The sequence below is a fragment of the Cucurbita pepo genome, chromosome 16 (genome assembly GCF_057944985.1).
Source record: "Cucurbita pepo subsp. pepo isolate OVF chromosome 16, ASM5794498v1, whole genome shotgun sequence".
Classification (NCBI taxonomy): Eukaryota; Viridiplantae; Streptophyta; class Magnoliopsida; order Cucurbitales; family Cucurbitaceae; genus Cucurbita; species Cucurbita pepo.
Window position 1 is genome coordinate 9,978,431 of NC_141813.1, and position 12,234 is coordinate 9,990,664.

The following is a 12,234-nucleotide window of genomic DNA, read 5'->3' on the forward strand; positions in this document are numbered from 1 at the left end:
TAGTTATAAAAAAACATTTATAATTTAGAGATAAATATGAAATTTTAAGATTTATGTTTATTTATTTTCTGAAAAATGTTTAATAAATTTATAAATATTGATATGAATTTGTGTCTAATATATTTTTGACAAATTAAAAAAAAATAAATTAATTTATCTACGCGATATTAATTTTTATATGGATTAATTTTATAATTTTAAATAATTTTGGAATTTAATTGAAAATATGAATTAAAATAAATGGCTATGACAGGAAAGATACCAACTCTTAGAAAAGTTTGGCAAGAATTGGATTTTTTTCCAAGAATAGTAATTAAGAAAATTATGACCGAGTGGACCCGGCCGAGTTGAACCGAGTTAAAAGACCGAGTCGAGTTGGGATGAGTCACCATGGGCCAGCCCGTTTCATCGGCTGGTTCAACTTTTAGGTCAAGTTGAGTTTTCTTTTCCCTTTTTTCCCTTTTAATTCTTTTTTTTTTTTTTTTTTTTTTCTTTTTCTTCTCTCTTTTGTTTTTAGTTTTAATTATTAATTTGAAGAAACGGAATTTGACTGCAAGAAGAAGAAGAAGAAGAAGAAGAAGAAGAAGAATCAGTGGGAGAGAGAGAGGGGGGGAAGTAGATCTGAAGGCTCATATAGCAGAGCCTCATACGGCGGAGATTCAGGGAGAGAAATCCGGCCAAGGGCGGCTGATTGTTTGGTTCCGATCAAACAAAAATACAAAAATACAAAAATACAGAAGGGGAGGGTTTTTGAATTGCTATGCTGAATGACTGATTTTTCAGCTTTTCGAACGGGCGGATTCAAAAGGAAAATGCCGCGCCCTTATTTTCACAAGCTTGTGCTCTCCTCCACTATCCAAGCTAGGAAATTGGTACTCTGTTGATTCTTTTTCTGTTTGATTTTTTCTGGCTTTTGCTTCCCTTGCTTGTTTATCGAAAAAATCAGGCTCAACTCCTTTTGCTGTTTCTTTTTCTTTTGGAGTTTCTCTAGTATTGCTCTTTGTGTATCTCGTGCTGTGTTCTTTTGCTCTTCAACGAATTTTCTGATGGAATTAAGCTAAAACCCTGATTTCTATGTTGTTTTTAATCAGGGAAGACGGGGGAATTTATCGGGATATACTCGATGTTCTTGATGATTTACTTCTCTGTTTGTTAGTTTTGATCAATCGAAGAAGTTATTAGGCTCAAAACTGTTCGTTCCTTGACTATTATTACTGAATTTGGAGCTGAAAGTTTTCATTATTTAAGCTCATTAACCATGTTTTTTTGTTAGTTTCAGCAATCTAAGGCTATGCATTGGTTTTGCTTTCAAAATGATTTCATATTCAGTTTGCATGATTGGGCAGGTTATGTTTCCGTCAGCTGAGTATCACTTGGGAGTAAAATCCCAATTTTCTGGGGCTCGTTTTGACTGAATATTCTCAATTCTAGGCCCCTGCCCTTCAAGTTCTCGCTTCTCAGCTTCTAGGGATAGCATTCTTTTGATTTGTTCTAATTTGATGTACAAATATTGCTATTTGCTAATCATAAAAAAAATAAAGGTTTTGCTTCCTATTTCACCAATTCGTTCATATTTTTGAGGTTCTCTGAGAAGAATTATTTCATCCTAAGCTGTGAGATATCATATATATAATAAATCAGAGAATTTTGTGTTCTTTTCCAATACTCTCTTGAAATATCTTGTCAACTGTTAATTGTGGAAATAAACAATCCATTATCATCATTCTTTACCATATGAAGATTATAACTTAATCCCTTAGTAATAAGTACTACTATATCTTTCCATTGTGTCTTAGTGCTAAAGTAGTCCAGTTGAGTAGTTGGGATATAACAGCTCAAGCCCATCGTTAGTACATATTGTCTTCTTTGGGCTTTCCCTTTTGGGCTTCTCCTCAAGGCTTTTAAAACGTGTCTGTTAGGGAGAGGTTTCCACACCCTTATAAAGAATGCTTCATTCCCCTCGGTTGAGTGTCCTCGTTGACACTCGTTCCTCTCTCCAGTTGATGTGGGGTCACAACCCAGCGTCCTCGTTGGTACACCGCCCGGTGTTTGACTCTGATACTATTTGTATTAGCTCAAGCCCACCACTAGCAGAAATTGTCTTCTTTGGGCTTTCCCTTTCAGGCTTCCAAGGTTTTTAAAATGCATATGCTAGGAAGAGGTTTCCACACTCTTATAAAGAATATTTTTGTTTCCCTCTCCAACCGATGTGGAATCTCACATGGGATCTTAATGGAAGCAAACAAACTTCATTTTCCTTCTGTTGTATTGTTATTCTTGCTATACATCGTGTTAGCTTCGTTTATTCTTGCTGCACATCATGTTAACATACTGCTTTGAGATTGCTTTATTGGTAGTATGAAATTACAAAAGAAAGAGGAAACCCTCAGTTAAGAGAATTTCAAAAGACCTCTCCAATTGGAAAGGAGAGTTGAAGGCTATAGTGATGAAATAAGGGGAGCATTTACGCTAAGTCACAACCGTATTAATTATAGCGTGGGAGTTCATTTTTTGGAAGATTCTTATATTTCTTTCTTGTCAGATGCTCTCCAGCAGTAGGCTCTTATAAAATTCTTCGAAAGATGTTTTGTTTCATTTTGAAAGGTAGACCTCCATGGGTGTGTGAGAATAAAAGCTTTGGATCTTTTGGGATTGTTTGTTTCTTATAATGCAGTCTATGCCGTCATTTACTTTTACCTGGTTCTTTTATCCTGGGCTTTCCTTTCTTTGCATTGCCCTTTTGTTCATCATTTTTTTTTTATCTCTGATGGAAAATATCTGTGTGGTTGGCTACGGAAACTTTATAGAACTCCTTTGTTTCTTTAATCATAAATCAAGTTTTATATTCCTTTTTCAATAAGGCAACATTTCCCTTTGAATCAGCCTGCTGAATGATCATACCACTGCAGTCGTCTTGTCAGATATGTTCTATTTGTTGGAATGGAGTTAAGTTTCTATATTATCAATCATTTGTGTGACCCCCATCACTGGTCAATATTTACAGAGAATCCCAGAAACTTTTGTCAGGATGATCAGGGATGAGCTTTCTGGAGTTGCTACCCTTACTGTTCCCGACGGCCATGTTTGGCGTGTGGGTTTGAGGAAAGTCGATAACAAATTTTGGTTTGAAGATGGTTGGCATGGATTTCTTGAGCATTACTCCATACGGGTTGGGTACTTATTAGTATTCAGATACGAGGGAAACTCGGCGTTCTGTGTCTTTATCTTTAATCTTAATACATCTGAAATAAACTACCAATCTGCTGCACTCGGTGGTAATCAAAGGAATAATTACAGCATTCAAAACAGAATCTTTGAAGAATTGGAGGATTATGACATTCCTGAAGCCATTCCTTCCAATCAGTCCATGAATTCTGGTTCTTTGCGGAATAAGCTATTTGGTGATGAATGGAATCCGCACCAATCAAAGTCTGCAAGTACGTTGCAAGCCGAGTATTTATCTACTCGTGATATTGGGGTTCAGTTTAGTGCTATGGAGGTTAAAAAATCTGCAGATGAGGTGAGATTTCAGAATTTGGGTGATGATGTACACAGAATTAAAAAGAGTGGAGGCAAAAAGCGAAAACTTGATTCTAGTAAGCTCCCGTCGCATCGCTTGACATTTTAGCAATGTAAATGTTTGAATTACCTTACCCGTAATTTTCGATCTGCAGGCGAGCACCATCCATCATCTGCTCATAGTGAAGATTTAGGAGACATTCGCTTTAGATTTTATGAAAGTGCCTCTGCTAGAAAGAGAACTGTGACAGCAGAAGAAAGAGAAAGAGCTATCAACTCTGCAAAAGCTTTCGAGCCCGGTAATCCGTTCTGCAGGGTCGTCTTGCGACCATCGTATCTGTATAGAGGTTGTATAATGGTAAGATATTTGGGTTGCTGAAATATATAAATGGATGCTTTTAAATTGAGTTATGCAAGCTCTAACAATGGTAGTCTGCACTCTCTTTTACAGTATTTGCCATCTTGCTTTGCTGAAAAGAATCTAAGTGGGGTTTCAGGATTCATCAAACTTCAGACACCAGACGGGAGACAGTGGCCGGTCCGATGTCTTTATAAAGTTGGTAGAGCGAAGTTAAGTCAGGGATGGTATGAGTTTTGCCTGGAAAATAATTTAGGGGAGGGCGACGTTTGTGTGTTCGAGCTTCTCAGGATGAGAGAAATCGTGCTCAAAGTTACCATGTTTCGTGTCATGGAAGAAGGCGGACGAATGGCTAACCCGAATCCTACCGGCACTATGAATCCTCCTCCGCTGCGAAGTGTTACCCAGATTAAGCTGATCAGAAACTAATACTCCATATTTCCAGGTTACCCTACTGTATCAAACCTCTTTCTTTCTTTCTTTCTTTGTGGTAGCCTGTTGTTTCTGATCTGTTCTTGTGGAATTAGCTGTTGTTTGATGTTCATAATCTTTCCAGGTTGACAGAAAAAAAGGATCCATTTAGAGTTTACGTTCCAAAAAGCTGTATTGACTTTAGTTGTATATAGATTTTCAAATTTTTGTTGATATCAATCCAGACAGTGTTTGTTTTTGGTTCTTTTTTTGTCTGTGTAGTGATTGATAAAGATAGGATCAAAGGAAGAGGAGAACCTTTCTCTTATTGTGTAAATCACTGATTCTTCTTGTTTTGCTTGGAATGGTCTGGTCTTCTTGTGGGCTAGAGAGCCACTAGATCGAGGCCAAGTTAAAGAAGATAAAGGCGAATGAATAAGGTCCGAAACCCAACATGAAAACATTTATGCTCGAGACCAATTTCTTTCTTGAGCCTTCCACTCGGCTTGGTGAAAGTATCTCATCAAGTTGGACTAGCAGCTCCTTCGACTAGAAGTCTAAGTCGATCGATTGGTCTGAGGTTTGTGCTCTGTCCCCAAAATCCTTTAAAACACACTACTTTGCATCTACAGATAGATAATCTAAATAAAAGAGTGGACTCTTCTAGTACGGACTGTGGGTGATAGTCTACACTATGAGTACGTGCAACTCTTCTTGAAGCGCTTGTAGCCTCCCCTCAAAGTCATCGACTCGTTGTTTGAGAGTGCATTCATGTTTTAGTTTACTGCTTTTGAAATCTATGCTTATTTTCTCTTAATTCTGTACTTTATTTTCATATCTCTGGCTGAAGCATTTAAATCCTCGACCAAATTTCAAAGACAAACAAAACTAGTCATGGATTTCAAGAACGTTATAACTGAACGAAGAAACTCATTTATGAAAGTAGTATTTGTACGTTTAATTCTTTATACATGACATCTCGTGACAAGTAAGCTAACGTGTAGATTAAGTAGGTCAACATAGCCAAAGTTAAAAGCTAGGCGTTTTCTCGAATGATGGCGAACTTTTAAATTATTTAAATAAGCCTACTTTTTTTAAAATTATTTTAAATTTAATTCTTATTAGTAATTGGTGAGCACTTTTTTTTAAATTAAATGTTAATTAATCGGGTTTTCAAAAATTTTAAATTATATAAACAGTTTCTAAATTCTCAATAATATTAAATTAATCCAGTATTTATGACAGCCTATTTAATTTCTACCCACCTTCCTAATAACACAAAAGTGGAATAAATTCAAGAGTAATAAATACAAAATAAGCTATAAATTCAAGTAATAAACTCCACCCCCACTCAATTAAATAATAAATACTTACATTTTTTTTTTTTATAATCCTTTGATTTTTTTAAAATTACATTTAATTATTATTATTTTTTACTATTTTTAACCACAATTTTCTTCTTTCAAACCAAATAATAACAATAATAATAATAATTCTTAGTTAAATTCTAAAAATAAAATTTTAAATTTTGATTTGTATTTTGAAAACACGATTTAAAAAATAATAATATAATTAAATTAATATAAAAATTATTCAACTTCATCTGTTAAAAAAAAAAAAAAAAAATAGTACTACCCAAATATACAAAATTAATATATTATTAAGTAAATTTTGTATCGATTTTAATTTTATTAAATTACACCTCGAAATTTAATAATTTTTACAATATTAACCTTAAACTCGTCAAAATGTTGCAAATTTAACCCTCAAATAATGTTTCACTCCAAATATTATCGCATAATTTTTTGTTCAAATTTATAAAATTTTGACGAAGATATCCAAACACTTAATTTGTGTTCTGATAATAGTAAAAATTTTATATTATTGAAATTAATAAATTTCTGAAAAATTTTATGCTGTTTTTATTAATAAATTAGCGAACGAATTAATAAAAATGGGATCGAGAATTAAAATAGCAGTGTTTTATAAAGTAATTTATTTTCTAAAAATAAAATAAAAACTCAAAGATAAAAACAATTACAATATATTATGGCCAAATTTTAGAATTATTGATTAAATTTATTAAAAGTTAATTGTACGATTAATATATATATATATATATATATGAATAATTTAAAATATATAATTGTATCTTTATCTTTACTAATTACTTTATTAGAACGTGGGATGCTTAAGAATCATTTTCTGACCAATTTGTCCTTTGTATAGTTCTAAAATTCCTAAACAATCCCAACAAAGCTACCTTTATTTATATTTTTATTTTTAACCTTTTTCTTTTCGTTTATATATATATATATATAATATTATTAAACTCCTATATATATATATATATATATATATATATATATAATATTATTAAACTCCACATTTATTTTATAAAACAAGGTTAATTAATATTCTCTTATATGGTGAATTTTGAGAAATTTTTTAATTTTTTTTAGATTTTTTTAGATTTTATACTTTAATTTAAAATTTTGAATGAGATAATAACGGTTTCTTTACGACGTTTTGGAATAATTTTTAATAAAAGAATATATATTTTAAAAGTTTTAATATATTTTAATGAAAATTTTAAAGTTGAAATGTTCCAAAATTAATATAAATGACTATTTTTAAATATATATATATAATTTAGCGATTAATTTAAGCTATTGGGACCCACTATATTATACGTGTCGTTTTCTTATTGGTTATTACTAAAGTGGGCCCCACATAGTATACACGCAGCATAGTTTTTTGATCCTCCATCTTTCTCTCTCTCTTGTCGCGCACACACAGCGCGGGGTTTTGGGTGCAGAGCTTTTTGCTAGAAATCAATGGAAATTGAATTAAGGGTCTGCTGAAATTTCCATGGAGAACTCTGTTACAGCCATAGTCGAGTCAGATGAACAGGAGGGAGCTCAATCGTTCAATGAAAGCTCTCCAGTAAGGAGGGCTGGCCTCTTCTACAAGCTGGTAGTGCCGTCCATTCTTCAAGACAAGAAGCTGGTAATCTGTCATTGGTGATACCGCTTGTATTTCGTTTTGTTTCTATGTGAATTTTGTTTTTGTTGTTCTTATGGGGAAAGGAAATGAACGGAATCCAGAATCGGTTTTAGGAAGTGAATGTAGACTGATTTTCATTTGCTTTGCTCACTTTATATAAGTGATCAATCGTTTCTTAGCTTTCTTTTTCTTGTCTGTTTGGATGGAGAGTGTTGGATTCGTTAATTTAGATTGATTGTGAAGAAATTGAGAGAAATCGCCTCTTGTTGATTGCTGATTTTTGTATGAAATTTTCCGTGGTTGTCTCGTTGGATTGTTTTTCAAAAGCCAAATTCTGTTTCTGCTTCGAGAGAGAGTGTGAAAGCGGTATTGATAAACAATTTGGAAGCTGATGAATGATCATCAATGATCAAGAACATGGTTTTGGTTGCGAATAATCAGGGCTTATCTTTTGCAGCTTGCGTTTCTTGGCGTTGATTCATGTTTTCTTTTCTAATTGGTTTTGAATGATCAGCTTTTTTCAAGCTCTATCTGTTCATGATATACTGCGGGGACTCCTTGTTTCACTTTAGGCTAATGTGTGGCCAATTCATTGTACTAAATTCAATAGGCATTAAGATCAATTCAAAGTTAAAACTGCTGGAGTATAGTGTTTCGAAAGGGGTGAGAAAATCATTCTTCTATCCATTATTGCTTGGTTCTAACACTTTTGTTAAGTCATGATTGATACCTTTCATTAGAAATCCTGCAGATTGTGTTACTTTCTGTTTGTATTATTGTTTGTTTAACGGATTAATTTGATGTATCCACAGAAAATACCAAATAAATTTGCAAAGAAGTTTGCAGATGATCTTTCTGATCTTGTTACTCTAGTTGTTCCGAATGGTCATCGATGGGTTCTGGAGTTAAAAAGACATGGCCGTAGTATGTGGTTTGAGGATGGTTGGCATGATTTTGTCAAACACCATTGCATTCAAGTTGGACAACTCTTGGTTTTCAGATTTGAAGGGAATTCCGTTTTCAACTTTTACATGTTCAGCCTAACTGCTATTTCAAATGGTCCATGCAATACTTCAAATGCTTCCTCTGAACAAAACGATGGTGAACAATGTCCTGTTACACTTGGAAAAGAAGCTGAATACAAGAAATTAGTTGAGATATTTGGAACGAGTTCTCCGGATCCATCTCCACGCCCTTCGGTGAAAAACGCTTTGTGTGGTTTTTCAGATCAGCAGAAGTTCAATGGAAGTTGCAATGGGACTAGCATTAAGAACTTTATGCATTGGTTTGACACAGAGAACGTGCATCCTCTAAAGGATTTAGATAAGTTGCAACTACTAAAGTCGAATCAAGATATTGGTATTCAATTCGACGGGGACGAGCTTGCAAAAGCTAGAGAGAATTTTGACTTTGAATTCTCTGATGAAACAAATGAAAGAGCCAGGAAAAAGAAGTTGAAAGTTGAACCAAGTAAGTTCTAAAAATGCACAATTGTTTAACTCATTTGCAGATTCTCAGGAATAAATTGGTTCTTTATAACAAAATTCAATGTAGTTGACTACTACAATGACAATGAGCCCATAGTGGAGGAAAATTGCGGAAACATCCCACATAAAATTAGTAGGATGGCGTGTGGAGTCGAGGAGTTCAAGCCTGGTAATCCCTTTTGCTGGATTGTTATGAGGCAATCCTATGTCCGAAGAGGGTTCCATCTGGTAAGTCTTTTAGCTCTGCACTCCATTATGTGATTCTCAAGTAGATGGTACAAATGAAGTCTGTTTCGTTATCAACAGCATATACCGTCCAAATTTGCTGAGAAGTATCTAAAAGGGGTCTCAGGCGACATCACACTTCAGGTTTCTAGTGGGAAGCAATGGCGTGTTCGATGCATTCGTGAAGGTCCTGGCACCAAGCTAACCAGGGGATGGGCTGACTTTGTTGTGGAGAATGATTTGAAAGAAGAAGACGTTTGTGTCTTTGAGCTGATTGATATAAAAGCTACTGCACTGAAAGTTACAATATTCCGAGTCCACGACGATCCAACAAAAACTTGAACACGAGGTAATCTTTTTGCTCAATTTGACGTGCATTACATTATGTTTTCAATGTTGGCTACTCTTTTTCCTGCATGCTTCATTAGATTCTAACTAGTAAATTTGAGCATAGTTATCTTGATGTTTACATATACCTGGAAAGTAGTTGAAATTATGCAAACCAAAGAGGAGACTATTTGTCTGAAATGTCACCCAAATAGCTTATTAAATCTAGTACTTTGTGTTTGCTGTTCCTGTGAACTATTGCCACTGTTGATTATGAAGTAAATGGATTCTGGGTTTACATGAAGATTCTAAATCTCAATAGAATTTGGCTGGCTTGAAAATTTAGCTCTAATCATAGTTATGGAAATCAAGGGCTGTTTGTTAGGTTTCTATTTCTTGTTTTTTTATTTTTTTCAAAAGATAGAATATGAAAAATGTATTTGGTACTTGATTCTCATTTAGTAACCATTTTACTATTTCTCAAACTTTAAAATCAAAAGTTTTTCTTGAAAATTATTTTTTAGACCATAAAGTATTCGATTTCATTGTGAAAAACACAAAATATTTAGTTTTTCAAATGTATTATACTTTGTGTTGGTCGTAGATAAGATAAACTTAGAATTTAGTCCTATAGTTTAAAAGTTAGAATTTTCTTTATAGTTAGGATAAATTTAGAATCTAGTCCCTATAGATTAAAAGTTAGAATTTGCTCTATGGTTTGATAAAATCTGGTAGGAACTATTTATAAGGGTTTTATCAAAGGATAGAAACTACTTATGAGATTTTATGGAACCATAAGGATGAAATTTTAATGAACTTTCGACCAAAAAGATAAACAATGTTTTTAGTTATCTTTGAATGATCATAAACAGAAAACAGAAAACAAAGGAACTATATTCTTTACTTACAATTTTGATAACGATTACATAAAATGACAAACGAGAAACATAGAACAGCTAAGCATGTATTTTTCTTAGAGCTAGAAATTTGAAACGAAAAATATGTAGGGAACCCCTATAGAGTGTGAGATCCCACATCAATTGGAGAGGGGAACAAAGTATTTTTTATAAAAGTGTGGAAATCTCTCCCTAGTAGACGTGTTTTAAAACCGTGAGGCTGATGACAATACGTAACCAGTCAAAGCGGACAATATCGGCTAGCAATGGGCTTAGGTTGTTACAAATGGTATCAGAGCCAGACACGGGGCGGTGTGCCTGTAAAGACGTAGGCTTCGAAGGGGGTGGATTGTGAGATCTCACATTGGTTGGAGAGGAAAACGAAATACTCTATACAAGGATGTAGAAACCTCTCCCTAGTAGACGCGTTTTAAAACTGTGAGGCTGACGGCGATACATAACGGGCCAAAGCGGACAATATCTGCTAACAGTGGGTTTAGGTTGCTACAAAGGGTATTAGAGTCAAACACTAGGTAGTGTGCTAGCAAGGACGCTGGCTCCCAAAGGGAGTGGATTGTGAGATCCCACATCGGTTGGAGAGAGAAATGAAGCATTTCTTATAAGGGTGTGGAAACCTCTACCTACATACGCGTTTTAAAACCGTGAGGCTGACGACGATATGTAACGGGCCAAAGCGGACAATATCTGCTAACGGTGGGCTTAGGTTGCTACAAAGGGTATTAGAGCCAACACCAGGCATTGTGCTAGCAAGGACGCTGGCCCCAAAGGAAGTGGATTGTGAGATCCCACATCGGTTGGAGAGGGAAATGAAGCATTTCTTATAAGGATGTGGAAACCTCTCCCTACATACGCGTTTTAAAACCGTGAGGCCGACGACGATATGTAACGGGCCAAAGCGGACAATATCTGCTAGCGGTGGGTTTTGGCTATTACACAACGAGACTTCTTCTATATAAACAATCTTCTCATTTGTCAATTATACATCCGACAACCTCATATCTGACATTACTGTCTGCATTTTTACAGGAAATCATGGAAACCCAACTGGAACACCCAGTGCATTATGATGCAAATATGTTGGAATTTTTCTCAAAAAAACAGATGACAACAAGGTCTTGATTACACAACACCCTGTTGTTTCAGATTATCCTTGTAACCTTGTCAATGTTCACTTTTCGTCTTTTATCATTTACAGCTTGTTTTCAAAGCATGAAGTTGAAGAGTGGTTGAACTTTGAAACTCCATTGCTTTAGCTCCCATCTGTATATTCTCCCCTGAATGGAAAAGTTAAAAAGAGTTGGTTTTCTTTTCTCTGTAATGTATTGCCATGAACTCAAAAATTGTTGGAAGCTTACTGTTTTTCCCTTCCATCTGTAAATCACTTGTATTTTTCGACGTAGGGACCGGACTGGCGGTGTGTGTGTGGTCGGAGTAGTTTTTCGATGGACCGTTTTGACCTAAGATGCACGACGGTTTAGTTTGGTTAGCGTGTCTGTGTCTAATGCGTGTTAGCACCATAGATATGTGTTATACATTATTTGTATAAAGTTAATATTGTTGTCGACACTAATTGAATCCTTGTTCACTATCTCCAAAAACATCGAGCACCCTACCTTTTTCTCGACAATATAATGCTCGAGCTATTTGAATTATGTTTAGATTGTTAAACTGGAAATAACTCAAATCATTAAAACTTTCCTATCATCAAACAAAAGTCAGAAGTTTAAATTTCCGCTCAAGACGAACAAAAACAAGTTTTTACGGTTTCAAAAGTTACATTGTCTGAATTTTTACCCTAAAACTTTCAATGTGGTCAAATTAGATCTTATACTTTTAATTTCATCAAATTTAACATTTTCCCGTGCGGTCTTAGCTCTAATGCATTTTTCTTCCGAAATTTATCGAGAACTCATGGAACGCATGAGATAATTGTTTTTTATTTATTTATTTTTACGGTATTTGAAGCCGAAGATGGTTAAAACGG

The 12,234-nt window shown here is 34.6% G+C and overlaps 2 protein-coding genes across 6 annotated transcripts; both read left to right on the forward strand.

The window, feature by feature from the left end:
- The first annotated feature begins 524 nt into the window (after positions 1-524).
- LOC111777369 (B3 domain-containing transcription factor VRN1) lies at positions 525-4,553 on the forward strand. Of its 2 annotated transcripts, none has more exons than XM_023656924.2 (4): positions 525-872; positions 2,884-3,596; positions 3,675-3,877; positions 3,971-4,553. In XM_023656924.2, exons 2-4 carry the CDS (start codon positions 3,029-3,031, stop codon positions 4,304-4,306), a joined length of 1,107 nt encoding a protein of 368 aa, XP_023512692.1. In that variant the 5' UTR covers positions 525-872; positions 2,884-3,028; the 3' UTR covers positions 4,307-4,553. The 2 variants fall into 2 exon arrangements, with proteins under 2 accessions (XP_023512692.1, XP_023512691.2); XM_023656923.2 differs by having other exon boundaries at positions 3,005-3,596.
- Positions 4,554-7,063: 2,510 nt separating this feature from the next.
- LOC111777518 (B3 domain-containing transcription factor VRN1) lies at positions 7,064-11,645 on the forward strand. Of its 4 annotated transcripts, XR_015412123.1 has the most exons (7): positions 7,064-7,297; positions 8,107-8,764; positions 8,849-9,009; positions 9,088-9,355; positions 11,277-11,286; positions 11,321-11,362; positions 11,446-11,645. XR_015412123.1 is itself a non-coding variant. In XM_087118533.1 (6 exons), exons 1-4 carry the CDS (start codon positions 7,160-7,162, stop codon positions 9,346-9,348), a joined length of 1,218 nt encoding a protein of 405 aa, XP_086974659.1. In that variant the 5' UTR covers positions 7,064-7,159; the 3' UTR covers positions 9,349-9,355; positions 11,277-11,286; positions 11,321-11,645. The 4 variants fall into 4 exon arrangements, 2 of the variants coding, with proteins under 2 accessions (XP_086974659.1, XP_023512931.2); XR_002812395.2 differs by having other exon boundaries at positions 11,277-11,362; XM_087118533.1 differs by having other exon boundaries at positions 11,321-11,645.
- The last annotated feature ends 589 nt before the right edge of the window (positions 11,646-12,234 follow it).

Excerpts from the sequence above, each read along its gene's own strand:
- LOC111777518 (XM_023657163.2), top strand. The coding sequence starts at position 7,160 with ATGGAGAACTCTGTTACAGCCATAGTCGAGTCAGATGAACAGGAGGGA. Across the intron at positions 7,298-8,106 it reads TTCTTCAAGACAAGAAGCTG|AAAATACCAAATAAATTTGC; the intron begins GTAATCTGTCAT and ends ATGTATCCACAG. Across the intron at positions 8,765-8,848 it reads GAAGTTGAAAGTTGAACCAA|TTGACTACTACAATGACAAT; the intron begins GTAAGTTCTAAA and ends AATTCAATGTAG.
- LOC111777369 (XM_023656923.2), top strand. The coding sequence starts at position 768 with ATGACTGATTTTTCAGCTTTTCGAACGGGCGGATTCAAAAGGAAAATG. Across the intron at positions 873-3,004 it reads CTATCCAAGCTAGGAAATTG|AGAATCCCAGAAACTTTTGT; the intron begins GTACTCTGTTGA and ends CAATATTTACAG. Across the intron at positions 3,878-3,970 it reads TGTATAGAGGTTGTATAATG|TATTTGCCATCTTGCTTTGC; the intron begins GTAAGATATTTG and ends TCTCTTTTACAG.